This window comes from Phocoena sinus, chromosome 2 (assembly GCF_008692025.1).
Source record: "Phocoena sinus isolate mPhoSin1 chromosome 2, mPhoSin1.pri, whole genome shotgun sequence".
In the NCBI taxonomy this organism is placed as follows: Eukaryota; Metazoa; Chordata; class Mammalia; order Artiodactyla; family Phocoenidae; genus Phocoena; species Phocoena sinus.
Genome location: NC_045764.1, coordinates 150475076 through 150497716, shown reverse-complemented (window position 1 = coordinate 150497716; position 22641 = coordinate 150475076). Strand labels below are relative to the sequence as shown.

The 22641-nt window shown below is 54.7% G+C and overlaps 1 protein-coding gene across 4 annotated transcripts; it reads left to right on the top strand.

The window, feature by feature from the left end:
- The first annotated feature begins 244 nt into the window (after positions 1 to 244).
- PGF (placental growth factor) lies at positions 245 to 14394 on the top strand. Of its 4 annotated transcripts, none has more exons than XR_004348663.1 (8): positions 245 to 694; positions 1927 to 1969; positions 6306 to 6502; positions 7309 to 7385; positions 9404 to 9433; positions 9539 to 9601; positions 12271 to 13769; positions 14022 to 14394. XR_004348663.1 is itself a non-coding variant. In XM_032624233.1 (8 exons), the coding sequence occupies exons 2-8, from the start codon at positions 620 to 622 to the stop codon at positions 12296 to 12298; spliced, it is 513 nt and encodes a 170-aa protein (XP_032480124.1). In that variant the 5' UTR covers positions 266 to 412; positions 553 to 619; the 3' UTR covers positions 12299 to 14394. The 4 variants fall into 4 exon arrangements, 3 of the variants coding, with proteins under 3 accessions (XP_032480123.1, XP_032480124.1, XP_032480125.1); XM_032624233.1 differs by having other exon boundaries at positions 266 to 412; positions 553 to 694; positions 12271 to 14394; XM_032624232.1 differs by having other exon boundaries at positions 12271 to 14394.
- Positions 14395 to 22641: the final 8247 nt, after the last annotated feature.

Here is a 22641-nt window from a genome sequence, read left to right as displayed (position 1 = left end):
CCCGGGCAGCAGGCTCCGAGCGTCCCGGGAGAAGCTGCGGGCTGGGCTCCGCCGGGCGGTGAAGCCCGCGTCTGGAGGGCCCCTTCCACGCACTGCCGCCCGAGCTCGCTCAGGTCCGCGCCGCCCGCCCGGCCTCTGGCCCCGCTCGGCGCCCGGCCGCTCCCTAGGACTCGGGTCTGGAGCCTCGTCGGCGGTGGGCGGGGCGGGCCTGCAGCCCCGCCCCCACTCGCGGGCCCTGAAACCCAGCGGCCGACAAGCTTCAGTCCCAGAAGGGAGCTGCTGTCTGAGGAAGAAACTGCATCTTCACTCGCCAGCCACGAGAGGACCTGGGGTCGCGCCGGGCGCCCGACGGACCCTCCTCAGGGACCCGCCTGCCCCACACCGACCGGCCCTGCCGGGCCCTCCGCACCAGGTGCCCCAGCCGCAGCCTTACCTGCCGGCTCCAGAATCCCCAGGGCTTCTAGAGGATGCTCGGGCCACCGACAGGGACCTCGGGGCAGCAGTGAGGGGGGGCACCCAGCCCCCCATTCAGCTCCTGTCCTTCTGTGCCAGGGGCTCCCCCGGGGTACGAGCATGGTGGTTTTCCCTTGGAGCCCCCTGGCTTGGTACGTCTGAGAAGATGCCTGCCATGAGGCTGTTCACTTGCTTCCTGCAGCTCCTGGCTGGGCTGGCCCTGCCTGCTGTGCCCCCCCAGGTAAGACCCCCACCCCCCAGCCTGGCTTCCCTGATCTTCCCACCCCCAGCACTGGGAACAGGGGGCTCTGAAATCACAGACCCACTCCCGGGAGCAGCACCTCCAAGGATGTCCACACACTTCCCACGAGCCAGGCTGGACCACGTCGTCTGGGAGGAGTCCGCAGGCTGGGCTGTCCCAGACCTCAGCTCCGGGGTCTGTCTTGGCGGGGGCAGGGAAGCCACAGGGAAGGGAGGGATGTTTCCTGTCTGGCCCCTGGAGCCCTGGTGGCTTTGCTAAAAGCATCTCTCCACTAATCCCAGGCGGGTCCCTGGCCTTGTGGTCAGGGTCGAGGCCCTGTGACCAGGCAGGCGCCCCCAGGACCTCTGACCTGGCCTGGTGGAGGGAAAGCCGGCTGAAAAGACTACTGGTGGGGAGGCTGGGCCCTGCCCCCCACCAAGGCTCCAGGCTGAGCCCAGGGCTCCTGGGTGGGCTGGGGGCAAGACAAGGGTCCCACTGTGCCCTCTCTCCCGGATGGGCAGCTGGAGGTCCTGAGTGCAGGGCCTGGGGAAGTGAGCAGGGCCCTTTTCCCAGGAGCTGGGTGAGTCTGGCTGTGAGCCAGCTTGGGCAGCGAAATCCTGACAAAGCCAATGAGCTCCCTTCCCACTGCGCTGTCCCACTGCCCTGGGAGTCCCGAGCCCCAGCCCAGAAGTGGGTGGGCTGGGCAGTTCCACGGGGCGGAAGGGCCATACCACCCGCCGCCCGCTTGCCTGCTGCAGGGCTGGTCAGAGGTGTCACTTTACTGGCAGCACCGGCTCCTGGCGCCACCGGCTCCAGCGCTTCGGCTCTCACCAGCTGATCGCCTCCCCCTGGACTCTGGCACCCAGCCAAGGCGAGCTGCACAGGGCCCAGCAGGGCTGCCTGGGGGCTGGGTAGAAGGGAGACCCCAAAGGATCGCCAGATCTTTGGGACAGAGCAGGCAAAGGGTCTCCAAAAGCTTCCAGCCTCCCACCCTTTCTAAATGAGGAAACTGAGGCCAGAGAGGGGGTGGGACCCATGGGACCCACCCAGGGTCCCTTGAGTTTTTCTCGTTGCACCTGGAAGGAGCCAGCTGTGAGACAGGGCAGAGTGTGTGCAGCGGGTGGGAAGGAGCTCAGAGTCAGAGGGACCTCTATGATCTTACCGACACACTGGGCCCCAGAGCGCAGAGGCCCAAGGTGGTCCCCCTCATCTCTGCACCTTTCTGTCCACAGCAGTGGGCCTTGTCTGCTGCGAACGGCTCATCAGAGGTGGAAGGTAAGCTGCCTGGGCCCAGGGGGCGGGGGCGGGGCTGGAGGGGCGGGTGCACAGCTCTCCAAGTCGTCACCTCCTGGGCCTCTGCAGAGGATGGGAAGGGTGGGTGCAGGCTGATACTGAGCTGGGGAGAGTCTGCAAGCTGGCTGACGCCCTGGCCGACAGAGTTGGCAGGGCCTGAAAGATCCCCGCATTGTGACCCAGAGGCCTAGAGAGGTGTCTTCCTGGGCCAGGGTCACCCGTCGCACAGAGAGCAGGGCTGGGGCCCGTTTACCCAGGATTCGTCAGGTTGGGGTTCATCAGAGCCCCTTCCCAGCATGATGTAAGGGGGGCAGATGGGGTCTTGGAGGGCAGTGCAGGCAATGAGTGCCAAGGGCCAGGCTGGGGGTCTATGAGCTGGATGCAGTGGTCCAGCAGTCAAGAGGACCAGGGAGGGGCAAGAGGACCTTCCCAGCAGCCAGCCCTGGAGGAGCTTCAGGGACCTGACGAGGCCTTTCCATTGATTACAAACAGACAGAATGAGTTGTGCCTTCCCTGGCCCCTCCACTCCCCACCCAGGGTTGCATCAAGAGGGAATCTTCAAAGGGTGAGACAATTTGCCAAAGAGACATACGTGCAGAAGGCAGGAGGCCCATGCCAGGCCCCCTGCCTTGCCCCTCCCTCCCTGCCTCTCCAAGACGTGCAGCCAGGCCACACACCACTTCCCACGGAAGAAAGGGAGCATGTAGGGACGTGCACATGCACACGTGTGGTGACCTCTGTGAGCTGGGAACACCCTCCCTCTACTGCCTGGTAGCCAGCCTCTCCTGGGCCTGGCCATGCTCTGACGGCTGAGTCCCAGGCCCCTTGGGCACTGAGAAGGTGGGGGTGGTAGCAGACGTTGATTTCATTGATATCCTCTCCCTCCCCCTGCTTGCCCTCTGGGATTGGCACAATATATGCTCTCTGGGATTTGGAGAGAGACCCATCACCTACCTCCACCCCATGGCCTTTTTGATGCTTTTAGTATATTTCAGATAACAGCTATCAAAGAAGTCTGAGCCTCAGTTTCATCATCTATAAAATGGGAGCATTAAACTACATGATATCTAAGGTTCTTTTTCTCAGATTGTAGGATTCTCTGACTCCGCGGAGGAGACACAGGAGTATATATCTCCCAGGGACCCGAGTGAGGAGGGACCCGGGAAGTGTCGATCCATTAGGACAGCTCACCTGTCATCCTGATCAATTAGGGAGCCTGTATCATGACCAGGGAAAGAGCTTTGGACCCCAGTTATCAAAATCCTGAAAATGCCATCCCCTCCTAACACCAGACAAGAGACAGAATGGTCTGTGCTTTGCAGCCACAGACGTTGATTTTTTACAATTACTATTCATGGTAATATTATCAGGCATTTACTATAACTCTGCCACAAGCTGTGAACTAGGAAGGCACTCGTATTCTCCACGTGTTATAGATGAAGGCTCTGAGGCTCACAGAGGCCCTTGGGGTCACCTAAAGCCTTGGACACTCTTCAGTACATGTGACAGAGCTGGAGCGCGTGGCACCAAGCCTCCCCACGGCTCACAGCTGAGCAGGCATTGAGCAGGGTGTCCACTGCCACAGGCTGGGTGTGTGCCCCACCGGTGACCACCAAGAGGATACCTGCTGGGCTCGGGCTGGTGGCCAGTGGCTCTGCCCAGCCCGGTCCCCCCACCCTCCCAGTGGCCCCCCCCCAGGAGCTTGCTCTCAGGATGAAACACTTCCCATCTGGGGTCTCCTCTGTCCTGGGTGGTAGGCAGCTGGAGCCAGACGGGAGGCTCACCCAAGGGCTGGCAAGAGAGCCGAGAGCCCACTTTTTGGCCCCGGGAGCAGCCAGGCGCCTGCCTCGGCCACAGCCTCCCGTTCCTCTCCCCGCACCCCGGCCTCTGAGCAGGTCTGGGGCCAAAGGAAGTGCCCTCAGGAGCAGCTGAGCAGAGCTCTTTGCTGAGGGGCTCAGCCCACAGCTGGGAGCGGTCACAGCACTCCCTCAGCCAGCCCCTCGCCCAGCCCCCTCTGTTTCTCCCACACACCCAGACAGCAGCCCCAGGAATGAGCTGCCCCCTTTCCTGGTGTCTGCCAGGTAAACCAGGCCCAGCCCACCTCCTTCTCAGCCCTCTCCCAACACCATCCGGCCATGAGGCCCAGAAAGCGGTGGGCTTCAGGGCCCCGGAGCCTGGGTCCTGTTGCCGCAGTCTGCATGGTGGGTGAGGGGAAAGGAAATCCCTTCTGCCTCCTAGGCCCTGCGGCTCTGCTTAACCTGGCGGTGGCCCCATGGCCCAGCTGGGTGGAGTTTGCTTGCGGGATGGTAGGGGGACGGGGTGCCCCTTCTCTGCTGCCCTCCCCGTCCCTGATGGCTGGTCCCGGGGCGGGACCCTGAACCTTCTGCGGCACTTCGGCAGCTGGCTACCCCTCTACTGTTATTTACGCTTTCCGAGGCAGAGATTAAATGTTCAGAGTTGTGCAGTGCTTATGAAGGTTTTAGACTAAACACGCACTCACAGAGTTACAATAGGGAGGTGCTCCTCTGACCTCTCCCTGCAAAGGCTGGCTTCCCTGGGGCTTTGGGCTGACCTGGAGGAGAGGGCCTTGTTTCCCACTTGGGTCCAGGGAGAGTGACCCAGTGGCCTGGAGAGGCAGGATCAGGGAGGTCTCTGGTCTCCCTCCCGTCCCTGGGCCCAGCCCTAGTGCCCGCTAAGCAGACAGGGCAGAATGGAGCAGCAGACGCTCAGATAAGCACAGTTTATTGCTCTGTGGCCGCTTCAGCCAGCTCCACGTGGACACACTGCCTCTTGGGTATTTTCCACCAGCTTGCAGCCTTTCCCGAGGGCCTCTGCTAGGGCTGAAGTTTATTTTTCCTCTGAGATTACCCTGAGACTCACATCCTCGTAGGCTCAGTAGAATGGACTTCAGCCCCTTCTGCCTCCTAGGAAGGGACATGGAAGGTAGTGAGGGGCTGCTAGGAGAGGCCATTGCCCTAGGGCAGAGGCTGCAGCGTCCCCAGGTGGCCCAGCTTCCCTGTCCTCCCCCACCAGCTGAGGATGACCACCAGGTACAGGGCAGGATGACCCAGGACTGGAGAAGTGTCTCTGCTCACGGTCTCACAGCTGGGCTGGGTTGTGTGCGCAGAATCACAGACTGCCTGTCAGATCTGGGAGAGCCCTTGGCAACCATCTATTCCCAACCTTCTTCTTTTTCCTCAGCTGAGGAAACTGATATACCCAGAAAGGTGAAGTGACCGCCCCAAGGTCACACAGCCGGTGTAGGGCCAGGGCTAGAAGCCAGGTCTCCTGGCTCTGGCTACTCACTTCCTGTGAGCCTCTGTTTGGGACCAGGCCCCAGGCCCTCCCCTGAAGGAGCAACGTCTTTTGAGAGACTCCAGATCAGCCCCCAGAAGTTCCTGGTCAAGACCACCAGGACATCGTGGGGGTCAGGGATGTCCCTGATAACCTTCAGCGAACTCTCATCTAATCAATCAGTAATTACTTAGCCTGTGTTTACTGGGTGCTTGGGTCCGTGTCTTCAAGGAGCCTCAACTTGCTTGTAAAAAAGATAAGAGCCACCAGTGACAGAGATAAGGCAAGCCCTTGGGGCTGAGTTATGCTCAAAAAAGGAACATCTGTTCACGCTGGACAAGTAGGAGAAGGCTTCGGAGAGGAGGAAGGGAGGCGGGCCTGGGGAAGTGGGAAGTGGGCTTTATTTGGTTAGAAACGAGAAGGGGGCAAGGAGCATGGACCTCAAGTGGGAATTAGGATGATGTGGCCCCGAGCTCTCACGAGGGTGGCCTGACCGAAATGGAGCACGGGAATGGGTCATGTTGCTGACTGCAGTCTTGGCCACCAGGCAGAGGAGCTGGCCCAGTGTGGGCAGGAAACAAGGACTAAGGGGAAGGCTAACCCTCCCTGTGGGACTCTGCAAGCCAGTCTTGCAGAACTGACTGTTTTCTGCCAATTCCCCAAGACTGAGGAAGCACCAGGTCAGGGCTAAGAAAGATCCAGAGGGCCTGGGGGGCTGCCAGAGCACGCTCCTCGAAGCTTCAAGGCACCGAGGTAGATGCGGGCCCCTGAGTTGAGAATAGAGCTGAGAGCTCAAGACACTGAGAAATTCCGTTCCACTGGGATTTCCATCTGGCAGACGAGTTGGAGGTCCAGCTGTCATCCCAGAGGGATCACATCAGGAGCTCAGAGCCGGGGGAGCTCACATAGGCTGGGGGCTTCCTGGAGGAGGGGGTGTGGGCTGAACCTGGGAGGACCCGCAGGGCCTGGGCTTCAAGGAGCAGGCCCCTCCTGGCCTGACGCAGCTGTCTGTGCCTCCTCGCAGTGGTGCCCTTCCAGGAAGTGTGGGGCCGTAGCTACTGCCGGGCCCTGGAGAGGCTGGTGGACATCGTGTCGGAATACCCCGGCGAGGTTGAGCACATGTTCAGCCCGTCCTGCGTCTCCCTGCTGCGCTGCACGGGCTGCTGTGGTGATGAGAACCTGCGCTGTGTTCCAGTGGAGACGGTCAATGTCACCATGCAGGTAAGCAGGCTCTCCTCCTCGTGTCCGGGCCTGCACCTCTGTCCGCATGCTGCTCAGAGGGCCACAGAACCTGCCCCCGAGGGGGCCCGGGAGGGAAGGAGGGCAGGCCAGGGTCACAGGACTGGGACTTATGCCCAGGCCTATCCTCTTACCACAGTGCCCCTCCTTCCTGAACCCCTGCCCCAGCTTTGAGCCCCCTCACCTCCTCCCTTACCAGCTTTCTCAGCCTCTGGCTTAGCCCTGCCCCAGGACCTAGCATATCTGGTTGAGGTTGGAAAAGAAATCTGTTCGGATTCAAGATGTCCCTGTTTATACCAGGGGCATTTGGCATTTCATGTCCTGAGCCTTCTTACACACTCACACCTACAGTGGTTTTCTGAGCAGTAGTTGAATAACGCCAAGCCCTATGCTAGGTGCTTCAGAAGTGTTACCTCAACATTCGATCCTTGGAGCGAAGTGATATTCCCATTTCACAGATGAGGAACCTGAGGTTCAGAGATGTTATTTCACTTGCTCAGCAGGTGGAAGAGCCAAGCTTTGAACATAGGTCTCGCTGCCTCCAGAGCAGGGGCCCCCTTCCTACACTATTGCTATGCTGGTGGCCCTGGGACGGGAGGGACAGGGGCCTCCCTCAGCTCCACATGCAGGCGGGAGGGCTATTTGCCCCACACTCAAAGCGAAATGAGGGTGTGGGAAAGGCTGGTGGGAAATAGGGAACCTGGTCCTCATGCAAGGGGAGGCTGGAGGGAGTATTGGAAACCCCAGGCCACCCCCAATCCAGTCACCCAACCTTCCTCTCCCCTCAGCTCCTGAAGATCCGCTCTGGGGACCGGCCCTCCTACGTGGAGCTGACGTTCTCTCAGCATGTGCGCTGCGAGTGCAGGTGGGTCCTCGGGTGTGGCAGGGGCAGCCCCCACGAGCCTGGCAGCTTCAGCCAGGGGCTGCCCGTCCCTGCTTCCTAGTTGAGGGAGGCCAGGGAAATCGGCGACCAGTGGCAGCTGCTTGTGTCTCCCCATCAGCCGGTTTTGCCCAAGGAGCTGGCCCCAGCAGCTGGACCACAGCTGCTGAGAAACCACAGGGATGGAGGGAGCCAGGGTCCCTCCCAAACTTGCCAGGCTCAGGGCACGCCATCTCCCTCCTCAAGCTGGGAGGCAGCTGCCACGGCCCTGGAAGAAGTGACTGGACTTAGTTCTAGGCCAGGCTGGTGCCCACGGGAGGGGTCAACTGGCCGAGGCGCGCAGAGACGGACAAGCCCTGGTGGGAGGGAAGGGGCAGAGGGAAGGAGCTTTCTTTAAAGTCGCTCCCCCACCCGGGAGAGCCTGTCACCAGCACATCTTGCTGCTGGTGCCCAGGGTACTCTGAGCATTAGTTACCAGGAGCAGCAGGCCTGGCACTGCCAACCAGGCTCAGGGAAGAGAGAAATGGGCTCCAGTGCTCTCCTGGTACCCCTGGGCCATGGATGGAGGCACCAGACAAGAGGTCCTGAGCCCTATCCTGGGGCAGGAAGAGGGGGAGGACTACCATTGATGGTGCATCTCCTCTGTGCCTCGCCATGCATTAGGCACCTGACTGTGTTTTCTCATTTATTCAATAAACATCCATTGAGCACCGACTGTATGCTAGGCACTGTCCCAGCTCCTTGGGATACAGTGGTGAGCAAGAGAGACCAAGTCACAGCTAACCTAACAACCCGAGGAGATAGGTACCATTGTCGTCCCATTTTACGGATGAAGAAACTGAGGCTTGCTATGGTTACATGATTTGCCACAGCTAGTGAGTGAACCCCAGCCTGTCTAACCCCTAAGCTTGCCCTTTTTCTTGCTACCTCTCGTGGCCATTACCACACTCTCCAGGAACCCCAGTACTGCCCTGGGCTTGGTCCTGCCTACTGTCCTGGGCTCTGGCCACCCCTCTTGGATCTGTACCACTGTTAGAGGCCCTGCCCCAATCTGTTTCCTCCTGTCCCCCCTTGGCAGGGCTTGGCCATATAACAACAGTTCAGTAACAAACCCTCCCAGGCACAGTGCTTGACAGTGACCTTTCACCTTCCACATCACCTTTGCCTTCACAGCCTCTCTGTTGGGGCAGACAGATGAGAAGACTGAGGGTCCGAGAGTGTCTCTGACTGGTCCCAGATGGCAGAGACACGACCAGGCAGTCCCAGGAGGCGCTGGTACCCTGCCCTGGCTCCCAAGGGAGATGGCCAGCCTAGGGAGTCTTCCCTGACCTCAAAGCTTGCTATCACCGCGCTGCCCCATGCCCCCACTCTGGCTCCCAGGGGAGACTGAGGCCCTGTCCCCTTCCAGAGGGCTGAGCAACAGGGCCACCTTTCTTCTCTCTTCTGGGTCAACAGCCACAGCGCCCGGAGGCAGAGCCAGGACAAGCCTGGTGACTGTGGGGCTTTCAATCAGCTCCCCTCACCCCACCCTTCACCCTGGCCTCCTGATGTTGCCTGCACCGTCACACATCCTCAGGGTGGGGGGTGGCGCGATGTCCACCTGACAGGTGGCCTTGCCCCTCATTCACTGTCAGCGAGGAAACTCCCAGAGGGCAGCCTGGAAGGAAGGGCAGGTGCGAGGGAAGGAAGTGAACAGAGAAAGGCAGCAGAGAGCAGACTCATTCCCCAGATTTGATGCCAAGAGGCAGAGGAGAGCAGAGGGTGTGGAGAGGACCCCCAAGAGGGCATTCACACCTCTCTTGGTGGGGTCACCAGAGGCTAGCGTGGGAGCGGAAGCCCCAAGGCCTCTGGGCATCTCTCCCTAACTAGCTCCATGCTACCCCCTAGTGGCTTCAGTGCCAACTACAGGACCAGCGCCAGTGATGTCCGAGGGGGCTTAGCGGGGCCGGGAGCCCCCGCTTACTGCTTTCCTGATTCTCCCCTGCTCCTCTCTGTTTTCCCAGGCCTCTGCGGGAGAAGATGAAGCCAGAAAGGTAAGCAGCCTGGCTGGGGCACCGGGCTGTTCTCAGGCCTGCCAGCCCCTGTCCTAGCATGGGGGCCCCCAGCCACTCTGTCCTGACGCTTTTGGCTTATTACAGGAGGAGACCCAAGGGCAGGGGGAAGAGGAAGAGAGAGAAGCAGAGACACACAGACTGCCACCTGTGAGTGCGCGGGGGGCCCAGGGATGGCAAGGAGGCTGGGCCAGCGGGGAGCCCAACCCTGCCAGCAGGGTCAGTGGTCGGGGAGGGACAAAGCCAGTGGTCGGGGGCCACAACCTAGAGATTCTAGGGCCTAGGAAGCCTCAGGTGAACCAGGACAGGAACCAGGAAGCCTTGCTTCTTGTCCTGGCTTAGCTTTAAGTTTCTGTGTGGCCTTGAGCAGGTCACGTCACCTCTCTGAGCCAAGTTTTTCTCTGTGTGTAGAATGAGGGGTCAGGGGGTCCACCAAGCATTCAGTCGGTCTACATTTACTAAGCACTTACTGTGTGCCAGGTACATCAGTGGGCAAACCAACAAGATTCCTGCTCTTACAGGGCTTACACTCTAGTGCTAAAACGTCCAAAAACTCGGCCAGGGCTACCTCCTGGTGGCCCTGGGGAAGGTGTAGCCCCTCACCGGCTCCCAGACCAATATTTCTTCCACCCTCCCAGGGAGCCTTGGGGTCCACTCACTTCCCTTTCCCTCTCCATGTTACCTGCCCATTTGGCTTCACATCCGGAGGACTAGGCTGGAGTCCAAGCCTGAGTGTTGGGAGAGCAGGATTAGAGAAGGGAAAACCCAAATCTGTGAGAGTAAAGAGTCAAAATAAAGTGTTTCATAATGCACAGTAATTCAGTCACACCACGGTTCTCCTTCAGGGCCTGTCTCCTTCCACCAGCGGGACTCAGGAAATCATTTCATGCCATGGGACTGGGGCTGACCAAGTCCTACCCCATGAGCCCAACCCTGCACGAGCGGAGACTTCCACCCCACTCTGTGAAGATAGGGATGCTGGGGAGGATTCTGGGCGGGTCCTCTGCAGGCACATGGCACTAATTTCTCCCCTGGGCCCAAGCAGCGACTGGGGGAGGAGCTGGCAGTGTAGTCAGTGCGGGGCTCCCCAGCTGGGCAGCCCCAGATGGAAAGCGGCCTGTCCTCTATCTGCTAGGGCAGCAGTCTTCAAACGTTTCATTCGGGACTCTCTTGAAAGAAATTCAGAAACTCATGTGCTCCCTTGTTCACTTTTAAGTTGACATTGAACTTTTTCATCAAAATTGTAAATAGTTGCAAAGGATGTAACTTCTGGCCTATCATGAATATTAACATTTTAATATAAAGCCATTATATCACTCTCCAAATGTACCCCGTGGAATAAGCCATCCTAATTTAATACCATCATCCACTCTTTAAAAACTGAACAACATCAACAAAAAAAAGTATATGAACACTCTCCTTTGATAGTTGAATATTTCCATTGCTTCTTTTTTCCTTGAACTTGTCTTTCCATTTTACTTTCCCCACAGAATTTCAGCCTAATGTAGTATTTTCTTTAATATTCAAATGTCTTTTATGTATCACCTTGTCATGTTTATCTGCCACAACAATGGTTTGAATTATTTTAAATTTTCTGTGAGCAGAAAACTCGAAATTCAATTTTCTCTTGGAATGAATGATCACAATAATTATTAGTAGTAGCAACTGATCAAAACAGCACAAATACATCATATTTTACTAGCTGCTAAACGCAAAAGTACAATCAATCTTATTGGGAATGCACCTCAATGAGATGGATGCAGCTACTGCTTTTCAATTAGTTAATGAACTCAGTAACGAATGTTACCTCCTGCCAGACTGAGGCAGGGTTCAATAGTAATCCCATTCCTGTGCATCGTTTTTTATAGATGAAAAGACTGAAAAACCATGTTCACATAAACAGGTAAATGGGACTGGAAGTCACTCAATCACTTGAACTCCTTCCAAGTTGTTTGCCAAAAACCTCAAGGTGATCTGCTACAAAAATTACTTCTCATGACAGATTAACTGACAATTCGGTTAAGCTGTTCTTCAATTTCGTTGAAAGCAGACTTGGAAACCACCCCACTTGCAAAACGCTTGCTTACCCAGTCAGTCACCATATTTCTTTTCTCAACGCCTACAACAATGTCTCAGATGGTTATTTTATTCAGTGTCCCCTCGAATCCTTTTTACCTTGGGGAAAAGTACTGTAACAGGATTTAGAATGGACAAGATGCTTCCTTCCTTCCTAAGGGAGAAGGGCAACTGGGAACAAGATGGTGGGAAGCAGACCTCAGGTGGAGAAGATGGGGGAAGCGGACCTCTCACGCAGACAGTTTTCAGGCAGAGTACATGGGAAGGCTGAAAACGAATTTCTTTAAAACCATCAGTACATACACCTTGGACAATCTTCATGTACACCTAGGGGTTCCCATATCCTCGTTTGAAGACTGCTGTCCCAGAGTAAGCAAAGGCATTGGTGCATGGAGCCAAATTGCATTCAAAGTAGACTTCGTCTCTGACTAGCTGTGTGACCTTGGGCAAGTTTCATAACCTCTCTGAGCCTCAGTTTCCTCATCTGCAAAAGGACGATAGTGCCTTACTCATGGGATATTTTTAAGGGTAAACGAGAGAGTGCTTAGCGCGGGGCTGGGCACCGGGGTGCGTGCTTGGTGAGGGGTAGCTCCTAGATGCTTCTTGGCCTCGTGCAAGCAGAGATCCAGGCTTCCCATGCTCCCTGTCCAAGCTTCCCCTCTGGGTTTGTCCCCCCTCCCATAGGAGGGACCCCACCCTCCACACTGGGCTGATACCCCCTTTCTGTGTTTGATCTCTGGCAGGTGCGGTGATACTGTTCCCCGGAGGTAACCAGCCCCTCGGAGGAGAGAGACCCCACACCCAGCTCGTGTATTTATTACCGTCACACTCTCAGTTACCTCCCTGCTGGCACCTGCCCTCTATTTATTAGCCAATTGTATCCCTGCTGAATGACTCACTCCCTCCAAGAGGAGGGGCAGGGAGGGACAGGACCCTCAGGAATTCAGTGCCTTAAACAGAACGTGAGAGAAAGACAGAAGACAGACCCATGTGGCTTCAGCTTGGGAAGAAGCAAGACGTGTGGCTTTGTGAGGGGCAGGCCAGGCCCCAGAGGCTCCGGGGGTCACCAGGGGGCTGGAGAGGGAAGGACTGGAGACCCACCGCCTGCCCCCCGGCCCTGGGCTCTGCATGGACCAGCAGCCCTTGCTGGGGGAGCTCGTGGCCGGGGTGGGAGTGGAGAAGCCTGCTCCCACTGGCCCTGCTGGGAGGGTGACCAGGCAGCAGCTCTGCACCCTCTTCCTGGCAGCAGCTCTACCCCTGGAGATCAGAACATTCAGCTCTGGAGAACAGTGGTTGCCTGGGGGCCTTGGCCACTCCTTGTCCCCTAGGTCTGGCCTCACATCTTGCCACTGCTTGTGCTGGGACATTGTTCTTTACGGCTAAGGCGTCACCATCCTGCCCCTCCCAGGGACACAGGCAAAGAGTGGCCCCAGGCTGGACATGGAGCAAGCTGCCCCCGCGTGGCTGTTTGACCACCAAGCCAGATTCTCTTGAATAAAGTATTTTAGTCTGGAAACAGCTTTCCAGGGGAGTGTGTCGGCCAGAGCAGCGGGCAATAGCAGGACACGGAAGCAGGACAGAAGTAAAAGGGACCGTGGGCTCCAGGGCTACCCGGGGGTAGCTCGAGCCTGTTGCTGCAGCTCCCTGGGGCATCTTCTCCCAGGTGCTTTAGGCACAACCCTGAGGCCCACTCCTCCCATAATGAGGGGTTCCCAGGATGGAGGCTTGGCCCCAAACTTGGGAGGCCCTGACCCCAGCCACCCCGATCACCCTCAAATTCAAGAGCACAGTCCCCTTCCTCTCCCCCCCAGGGCCACCCTGTACCCAGCCCAGTGCCCGACCCTCTGGACCCTGAGTGAATGGGGGCTCCCAGGTGCCACAGATTGTGGCCCTGGGGGACTGAACTGCACCACCTCCAACCCACGCTGGCTGCTGAATGCAGGGATTGGCAGATGCTGCCTGATCTCTTCCTCCTTTGACCTCCTGTCTTCCTCTGTCTTCCTCCTGAACACCTGGGCATGAAATGAGAAAAAAATGCTTTTTTTTCTTTTTTCAATCCCATACACTTACTCTCTGATTCCCTTCTGCCTTTGACCCACAAGATGTGTTTGTTTTCCTGTTGTGTTTTGGGAAGGGGAGCTCCCTGTTCTCTCTAATTGCAGGCTGCTCAGACAAAGCCACAAGGCCCCGGGGCAGGGGCCCGCCCCAGGCTTTGGAAGGAAGCCATGGACGCTCCAGTGAGGTAGGTGGAGTGGGGAGGCCCTGCTGAGGCCCTTGGTGGTCTGTTCACCGAGGCCTGGGCCCCCCTGGAGGACAGTCTGGTCAGAATGTGCTTCTGGCTGGTGATCACAGAGTAGGGGTGGGCCAGCCCCGGGGGACACGCTTTGCAGAAGAAACGCACTTTCTCTCCAGCTTCTCCACTCTTGGGCTGTACGCATTCCGAGCCGTTGCCTCTGTGGGACTGAGAACTGAGAAAAGCACCCCTCCCCCTTAGGCTCTGATGTGGCCCCAGGGACCCTACCGCAGCCCTTGCAGCATCTCTAAGGCTCTCAGATTCACAAGTCACCCCCATGGAGGTCTGCCTCCCCACCCAGACCAGCCATCTCTGTAGAGAACTAGACAGAGACCAGGGGAGCACCCAGAGGCCAGAAGCAAAAATCTGCATCCGTGGCCAGAGCCTCACAGCAGGAGTCAGTAGGAAAGGAGCCGACTGGTCCACCTGACTACACTGGCCGTCCTTTCAAATCATTTAGGACCTAGAGGGCCCTTTTCCTTTGCTCTTTATATATTTGTGGAGCCCCACCTGTGTACCTGACACTGTCCTAGGCACCAAGGACTCAGTGGGAAATAAAACTCCCAGGACCTGCTCTCATGGATCTTGTATTTAGTGGAGAGACAGACCATAATCGTGGTCCAATAAGGATGTTGGGTGGACTTTATTCTTTTTCAAATTGGAGACTGGACCATAACTTAGGAAAAAGGGGTCTTGAGTATCCCACACTCTAAAACAAAGAAGAAGCAATTTGGGGCTGGACACATCTGCCTACAGGATTTATTAAGAGATGGCTGAAGTAATCCTGCTAGGCTCAAACATCACCCAGCATCCCCTTCCTCAGTCTCCATAAGCGGAGGACCAGGGAGGGGGAAAGGAGAGAGAAGGAGGGGAGGTCACCAGAGACCTGGGTTGCTGGCCCCTTCTCGTCTCCCTGGCTGGGAGTTGGAGGAATGGAGAACTGAATAGTGAGTGACAGAGGATGGGGAGAGGGGACACCTCAGCACCTCCAGCGGGAGCTTCCAGGGGGACATAGGGGAAGGTGAATGGCCATGAGCCTCCTTTCCCGTGTTCTCCCAAGAGGGATGCGTGCAGATGAGGAAACCCCAGAGGCTCGAGGCTGTGGACGTAGGGTTGGGACAGTAGCTGAGTGGAGGTGTCAGGTATAGATCTGGAACGGGCACGCAGTAGGGAGCAGTGCGTGGGGTAGCCCTGCAATGTGCAGCGCACCCACGCGAGAGTGGGCATCTAGACGCCCGTCATACGAGGCGCATTCATAGCTGGAGAAGAAATGGCCACAGCTAAGAGAAACTTTCCCCTAATTTCTCCTTCCCGACCCTGTGAAAAAAGAGAAAGGGACTTTGGCGAGGAAAATAGAGAGGAGTACAGGGGCAGACTACGCCTCTCCCCGCTCCCTTGAGCCAAGTCCAGGCCCTGCCCAGGGGAGAGAAAGGGCTTAGTCTTAAATTGGATGGACCAGCCTAGATGGGGCTGGACCTTTAATAAATTAAAGTGACAGGAACATTAGAAGGTCTGCCCAAGATGCTATTAAGAAACAGGAAAAGGAGGATCAACATAGTTAATCTACAAGCAATGATGAGAGAAAGAAACTGGTTTGTTTGTACTCCCACGGTTTGCTCAATAAGCAATCTATACATGTAAACAGAGAAATTAATGAGAAAATGTCTTATTGCCAGAATACGGTTCTGGCATATTAGAGATGGCCCTTCCTTTGAATCTGAGTTGACCTGGGTCTGCTTTGATCAATAGAGTATAGCAGAAGGGACTTTATAATTGTTCCAAGTCCTTTAAAGAGCACTGGCAGCTTCTGCCTTGGTCTCTTGGAACCCTGGGCTGCCATGTAAGCAGTCCAACTATTGTGAGGTCACCATGTTGGAAGGAAGCCCAAGCTAGCAATTTAGATATGTATAGATATGTAGGCAGGGGTAGCAGCCAGCTTCCAGTTGCTCCAGCTCCCAGGCATTACAGTCATCTCAGCTGAAGCCCCAGACCCCATAGAGAAGAGCTGTACCCACTGTCCCCTGTTTGATTTCCTAATCCATAGAATTATGAGATGTAATAAAAACAAAGTGTCTGCGGGCAGTTTGCTATGCAGCAATAGGGGCTGAATGGAAAATAAGGAAAGGTGATGAGATAGTGTTGGGGAAGGTTCTCTAGGCCAGGAGGTCACGGAAGGCCTCTCTGGGGAGGTGACATTTACAGTGAAGTTATGGTCATGTGAAGATCACTCCAAAACAGGACAAGAGCCCTTTGAACAGAAAACACAGCTGATGCAAAAGCCTAGAAGGAATCCCAGCGTGGCTAGAGCGTGATGAGTAAGGAAGGAAGGGCCAGGAGATGTGATGTTAGAGGTAGGCAGATCATGAAGGGCTTTGCAGGGTAAGGAGTTTGAATTTTGTTGTAATGTAGAGGGAAACCATTGGAGGGTTTCAAGCAGGGGAATGAAGTGGCATTACGTACATTTTTGAAAGATCACTCTGCCTTCCATGCGGAGGATGGACTCTAAGGGCACAAGACCAGAGGTACAAATACCACCTAGAAGGCTATAGCAAATCCAGACAACCAATTATGGTGGCTTTGTCTAGGAAGAAGCACATGGGATGGAGAGAAGTAGAGTTTGGTCTTAATTATGCATGTGGGCTCGTTACCCCGATCATTCATTCATTCATGAACATATTTTGAGTCTACTAGGACCAGGCATTTTGTAGCAGATACATGTGTGAAGGGGCAAAATATGTTAGCACATGAAAGTCTTTCCAGTGTCCCCACTTACTAAAGAAAATCCCATTCTGGAAGAAATAAGGATAAAGAGAGAGGTCTTAGCTGGAAAGACTAAGTTGTCTACCTGAGAACTAAGAGAGAGAAGGCACGATTCTGAGAGAGAAATCAAAGATGCCAGGGCCAGAGCTAGAGAAAGAGCTTGGTGCTCTGTTTGGAGCTTCTGATGATTTAAGACAGCATGGGGAGCGAAGGAAGGGTTTGGGGAGTGTTGCTACACTTCCCTAATGTTGAAGGCCCTAATGTTCTTAGGCAGAAACCCAACCCAGTGAAACACCTGGATTAGCTAGGATTACACAGAGATAACTAAGACATTGTCCCTGCTCCTAGAAAAACTCGTCAAAGGAATCAGATACGCACAGGTGATCACAACAGAAGGAAAGAAGGCCACATAGCTTCAGCAAAGGCAGATGGAGTGCTACTAAAGAAATCTGAGCTGAGCTGATTTACCCATGGAGAAAATCAGGGCCAGCTTTGCAAAGCCAGTGACATTGAGGAATAGGCAAGCCTGAGTGCGGGGAGATGGTCGGGAAGGTGTTCTAGGTGGAGGCAACCCACTAACAAAGACCCAGAGGTGCACCCCCTCCCCCAAATCCAGGGTAAAAGCCAGGGCTTTTCCAGTGGTTCAGTGTGACTGATGCTTAAGGTAGGTGCAGCAGAGGAGTGATGGATAAGGCCAGAAGGTGGGCTGGGCCCCAGGCGCCATCCTCGGGGGTCAGGACTTTGCGAAGCAGCGGGAGGCACGGAAGTGTTTTAGGCAGGAGGGTGAAGTGATCTTGGAATTCCAGGCTGAAAGAAAATTTACAAATAGTCCATTTCCATATCCTCATTTTGCAAATGAAGAAGCTGAGGGCCAGGTGCGTCCAAAGCCGCGGAAGTTAAATGAGTCAGAATTTCACAATTGACCAGTAAGTGACAGGAATGGAATTGAATCCAGATCTGAATCCAAAATCCGTGCTCTCTACCCCTCAGCGCATCATCTCTTCTCAGGATGGAGCGCAGAGGAGAGGAGGGGAGGAGAACTGTGTCTGCTCCAAACCTAAGAAGCAGGCCAGACATCTGCGTGGTGGGTCCACAGAACGGGCCCCTCTGCACACGCTGGTGGGAAACCAAGGCTCCAGACAGGGCGGTGACAGGACAGAGCCTTGGTGTGGAAAGACGGCTCTGTCAGCACCGGAGCCCGGCAGCTGTTTTCCTAGAGAAGGCCGACCCTTCCCTTTCCTGAGGGAAGCCTGGAGTGTGCTCTCCCTACCCCGACGCTGGCTGTGACTGAGGCAGATGAGGGCCTGGTCCCTGCTAGCCATCTGTGGATCCCACCTCACAGGCCATGGGGCTCCAGGCCAAAAAGATAGTGTGTTTCTAGCCCCTGAGGTAGCTTTTTACCATGGCAACCACCAGGCAGGACAGTCCGGTGGGGAGGAGGGTGAGGGCTTCCCCACAGGGCTGGGCACCCTCCCACCCGCATTCCTCCCACGGAGAGGGCGTTACCTGGGTGGCCGAGGGCCCTGCGGCCATACTGACCTTCCGTCATCGAGGCACTTTGGAGAATCAGCCCCTGTCCTCACTGGACTTGGAAGAGGAGAGTCCCCCACCGCCCGCCCCCATCTCTAGGCCTATCCCTTCTTCTCTCCCATCTAAGGCCCCGGCTCCCCCACCCCCACCCCCACCCAGCAGTCAGCCGGGGCCCCCCATGAGTCGCCGTGTGAGCCACTCAGCAACGGGAGCCTCTGTGCTCACACAGCCAGGCCGGCGGCCCCGGTTGTTTACAGACATGTAACAGCCTGACGCCCCCAGCGGGGGTCTGAGGTTTAGACTGTAATGATGGTGATATCCGCCCCTCCTTGAGCTCTTTATCCCTCCCAAAGCTGTCCCTGCCACAGTCCTCTTCAGAAGCCTGTGAAGTCTTTTCATTTGCCAGACAAGCTGGAAGGAAGTACTGAGAGGGTGAGAAATCTGCCCGAGCAATTCCAGCCCCAGAGTCTCTGGAGGGTCCAGGGGGGCTGACAGCTGGCCGCGGCTGCCACACGGCGAGGCAGAAGCCGAGGCCTCGCAGGCTCTGATCGGCTCGTGGACCCCGGGCCAGCCCTTTGGGATCATGGAGGTCATCACTCAGGAGGGAGGGCCCAATCGGAGCCTGAGGGTAGTGGGGAACCTGAGGGTAGGGGGGCGCCTGGGAGCTATGCCTCCCCCACCCCAGATCACTGGAAATACAACTTCTCACCATACCTGCGGAGGTAAGGAGGGGATAGCACTCTTCTCTCACAACCAAGTCCTGAGTCCAAATCCAGGAAGCTCTGGGTGCCTTTGGGATCCTTCTTTAGAAACCAGTCCTGGCCAATCAGGATTAGCCCTAGCACAAAGACTCCACCTGGGCTGTTTCACTGAGACCCTTCATCTTCATGTATGTGTAGACTGCCCTGCCATCTCTTCCTTTCTCTTTCCTTCTCTTCCCATCCTCTTAGGAAAAGATGGATTGTTATGTGGCTATAGTAACAAGTAACTCTTAGCACCAGTTATCTACCCGGCTTCTTCTATGACCGCTTGTTTCAGTAACCATGCTCCTGGAACCACGCGCTCCATCAGCCGTAGCCCACCCTTCTGAGAATAACCAGTCAGCAGCGACCTCGCTCCATTGACGGTGCTTCTAGAGCCAAAGGTCGACCATTCCTAAACACTCTGAAAGTTGACCCATCGCTGAACTCCACGCTTCCCCAAAGCCTGTATGAGATTACCTCTCCCCCTCGCTCAGAGATGCCTTTGCCGGTACGGCTCTCTTAAGCAAGCAGTACACTCAAGACTCTTGTTTCTGATAGTGAGCGGTCACCTCTTCCTTTAAAACTCTGCCCCCCACCCAGGTATTTCCTATAACCTGTCACAAATTCCTCCAAAATCCAGAGAACGAGCAGTACATTTTTTTCAGCTTTGGTATAAATTTGACCTAAGCTGGGACCACAGGTGCCTTCCTTCTTATCCCTCTGCCCTCCCCCAACATTCCAGCTCCATCCTGGACCCACATGGAGCAGCCACAAGACAAATAAACCTCCCTTTTGATAAAGTGGATCGCTTCCCTCGGCATAATTTTGGGCATGTTGCGTTATGTCAAAAGACCCCCTCCTCTTCCCACCACCAGGCATGAAGACAGGGAGAAAGGAGGAGGTGGAGGAGACATCCTGACACCGAAATGAGATCGTAATATAGTCATTATGTTATAACTTGCTTCTTAAACTTAATATGTTGTAGACATTCCCCACAACAATAGATATTCTTCTACGATAGAGTTTTTTAAGCACTGAGTTAGTTGCTTTGCGTCACTTGGATATCCCATAATTTGATTACTTGATCTGTTGCTGGATATTTAGTTTCTCTTTGTTGTTGTTGTAATAAACAATGCTATGATGAACGTCCTTGTGGATATGTCTTTGTGTGTAAAAGTCTTTCCCATCATAAAAATAACAACAGCAGCCGGAATTAAACCCAGACTTCAATGGCACGTTCACCCTCCAGGGGCCTCCCTATCCCAGTCTTGTGCTTTAGATCCACGTGTTTTGAGATGTGTCTATATTTTCAGTCTCTTTCTTGGCATTTCTACTCACTATCATAACACAGCCCTGCGAAAGTGATTCCAACGATTTCCATGGTGCCAATCAGAGTGTCCAGTATTCATCCTACCCAACAGCACACAATATTCTGAGAATTAAACTCCCAGTCCTTTCCTCAGCCTACAGGCCTCCATGAGGTCAGAGCCCTGTCCACCTCCCCAACCTCATCTCAAGCCATGTCCCCTCTTTCTCTAAAGCCTAACACACTTACCTTTTCTTAGTTCTGGGAATTTGTGGTGCCCCCCTCAGGGCCTTTGCTCATGCAGTTTCTTATGCCAGGAAATCTTTCCACCCTCCCACGCCCAACTCCTTACCCTTGCTGACTAATACACATGCATCATCCACAGCTCAGCTCAAAGACGCTTCCTCAGGCAAGTTTCCCAAACACCCCTCCGCATCAGACTAGGTCTAGCCCACCACTAAAGGCTATGGAGCACTGTCTACTTCCTTGTAGCATTAATCATTATATCCTGAAAAATAATTATATATTTTCATGTATATATATATATATATATATTACATATGTAATTTTTTTTTTTTTTTTTTTTTGTGGTACGTGGGCCTCTCACTGTTGTGGTCCCTCCCATTGCGGAGCACAGGCTCCAGACGCGCAGGCTCAGCGGCCATGGCTCACGGGCCCAGCCGCTCCGCGGCATGTGGGATCTTCCCGGACCGGGGCACGAACCCGTGTCCCCTGCATCGGCAGGCGGACTCTCAACCACTGCGCCACCAGGGAAGCCCCCATATGTAATTTTTTAAAATTAATTTATTATCACAAATAATATACGAGTTTACTTTGCCCTTTAAAAACATAGAACATTACAGGTATTACAGAGCTTTATTTGACCACTACCCAGCTCCTCCCCCAAGTCTCGCTCCCTGCCTTCCCCCACTTCCTAGATAACACCACTGTTATGAGCTTCATATGATCAGCATAGTGGCTCAGAGGTTGGGTTCTGGAGCCAAACTGCTAAGATTTGAGTCCCAGTGTTTGCTCCTACTTCCTATGTAACCTTAAGCAAGTTACTTAACCTTTCTATGCCTCAGTTCTATCATCTGTAAACTCCGGATTAATAATAGTAACTAATAGTGTAGGATTAAGATTTACATGAGATGTTCCATGTTAAGTGACTGGGATAGTGCCAGGCTCATGATAAGTGCTGAATGGAAGCTAGCTATTACTATATGTGATAATTTTATGTGTCAGCTTGACTGGGTCATGGGGTGCCTAGATATATGGTTAAACGTTATTTCTGGATGTGTCTGTGAGAATGTTTCCAGATGAGATTAGCATTTGTATTGGTAGATTCAGTAAAGCAGATTGCCCTCCCCAATGTGGATGAGCGTCATTCAATCCACTGAGGGCCTGAATAGAACAAAAAAGTGAAGGAGGGGAAAATCCACTCTCTCTGCCTGACTGAGCTGGGACGCTGATCGGAGACTTATGCCCAGTGTTCCTGGTTCTCAGGCCTTCAGACTCAGACTGGAGCTATGCCAGGCTTTTCTAGGTCTACAACTTGCAGACATCAGATCAGCAGATCATGGGACGTCTCAGCCTCCATAATTGCACGAGTCAGTTTCTTACGGTAAGAAATCTATCACCTATCTATCTATTGTTTATCCAACCTATTGTTTCTGTTTTTCTGGAGAATCCAAATACTCTATAATATATAGATCGTATATAGTATTTTTGTGTGTGTGTAGTTTAAAAATATAAATATAGGGACTTCCCTGGTGGTCCAGTGGTTAAGAGTCCACCTTCCAATGCAGGGGACCCAGGTTCGATCCCTGGTCGGGGAACTAAGATCCCACATGCTATGGGGCGACTAAGCCCGCGTGCCACAGCTACTGAGCCCACACACTCTGGAGCCCACACACTGCAACGAAGAGCCCTCAAGCCCTGGAGCCTTTGCGCCACAACTAGAGAGAAGCCCGTGCGCCACAAAGAAGAGCCTGCATGCCGCGACTAAGACCCCACATAACCAAAAAATAAAATAAATAAATAAATAATAAATATTAAAAATATAGAACTTTCCTGGTGGCGCAGTGGTTAAGAACCCGCCCGCCAATGCTGGGGACATGGGTTCAATCCCTGTTCCGGGAGGATCCCACATGCCGCGGAGCAACAAAGCCCGTGCGCCACAACTGCCGAGCCTGCGCTCTAGAGCCCGTACGCCACAGCTACTGAAGCCTGTGCACCTAGACCCCATGCTCCGCAACAAGGGAAGCCACCGCAATGAGAAGCCCGCGCACTACCACGAAGAGTAGCCCCCGCTCGCCGCAACTAGGGAAGGCCCACACGCAGCAACGAAGACCCAAGGCAGCCAAAAAAATTTTTTTAATTATAAAAAATAAATACATAAATTAAAAAATATATAAATATAAATGGCATCATATTGCAGGTAGCTCTTAGGAACTGACTGTTTTTACTCAACAATATGTTT

What these genes read in the sequence shown, in the direction of transcription:
- PGF (XM_032624232.1), top strand. Translation starts at nt 620, where the DNA reads ATGCCTGCCATGAGGCTGTTCACTTGCTTCCTGCAGCTCCTGGCTGGG. An exon ending in CATGTGCGCTGCGAGTGCAG is followed by an intron (nt 7,386 to 9,403) that starts GTGGGTCCTCGG and finishes CTGTTTTCCCAG; the next exon opens with GCCTCTGCGGGAGAAGATGA. An exon ending in AGACACACAGACTGCCACCT is followed by an intron (nt 9,602 to 12,270) that starts GTGAGTGCGCGG and finishes GATCTCTGGCAG; the next exon opens with GTGCGGTGATACTGTTCCCC.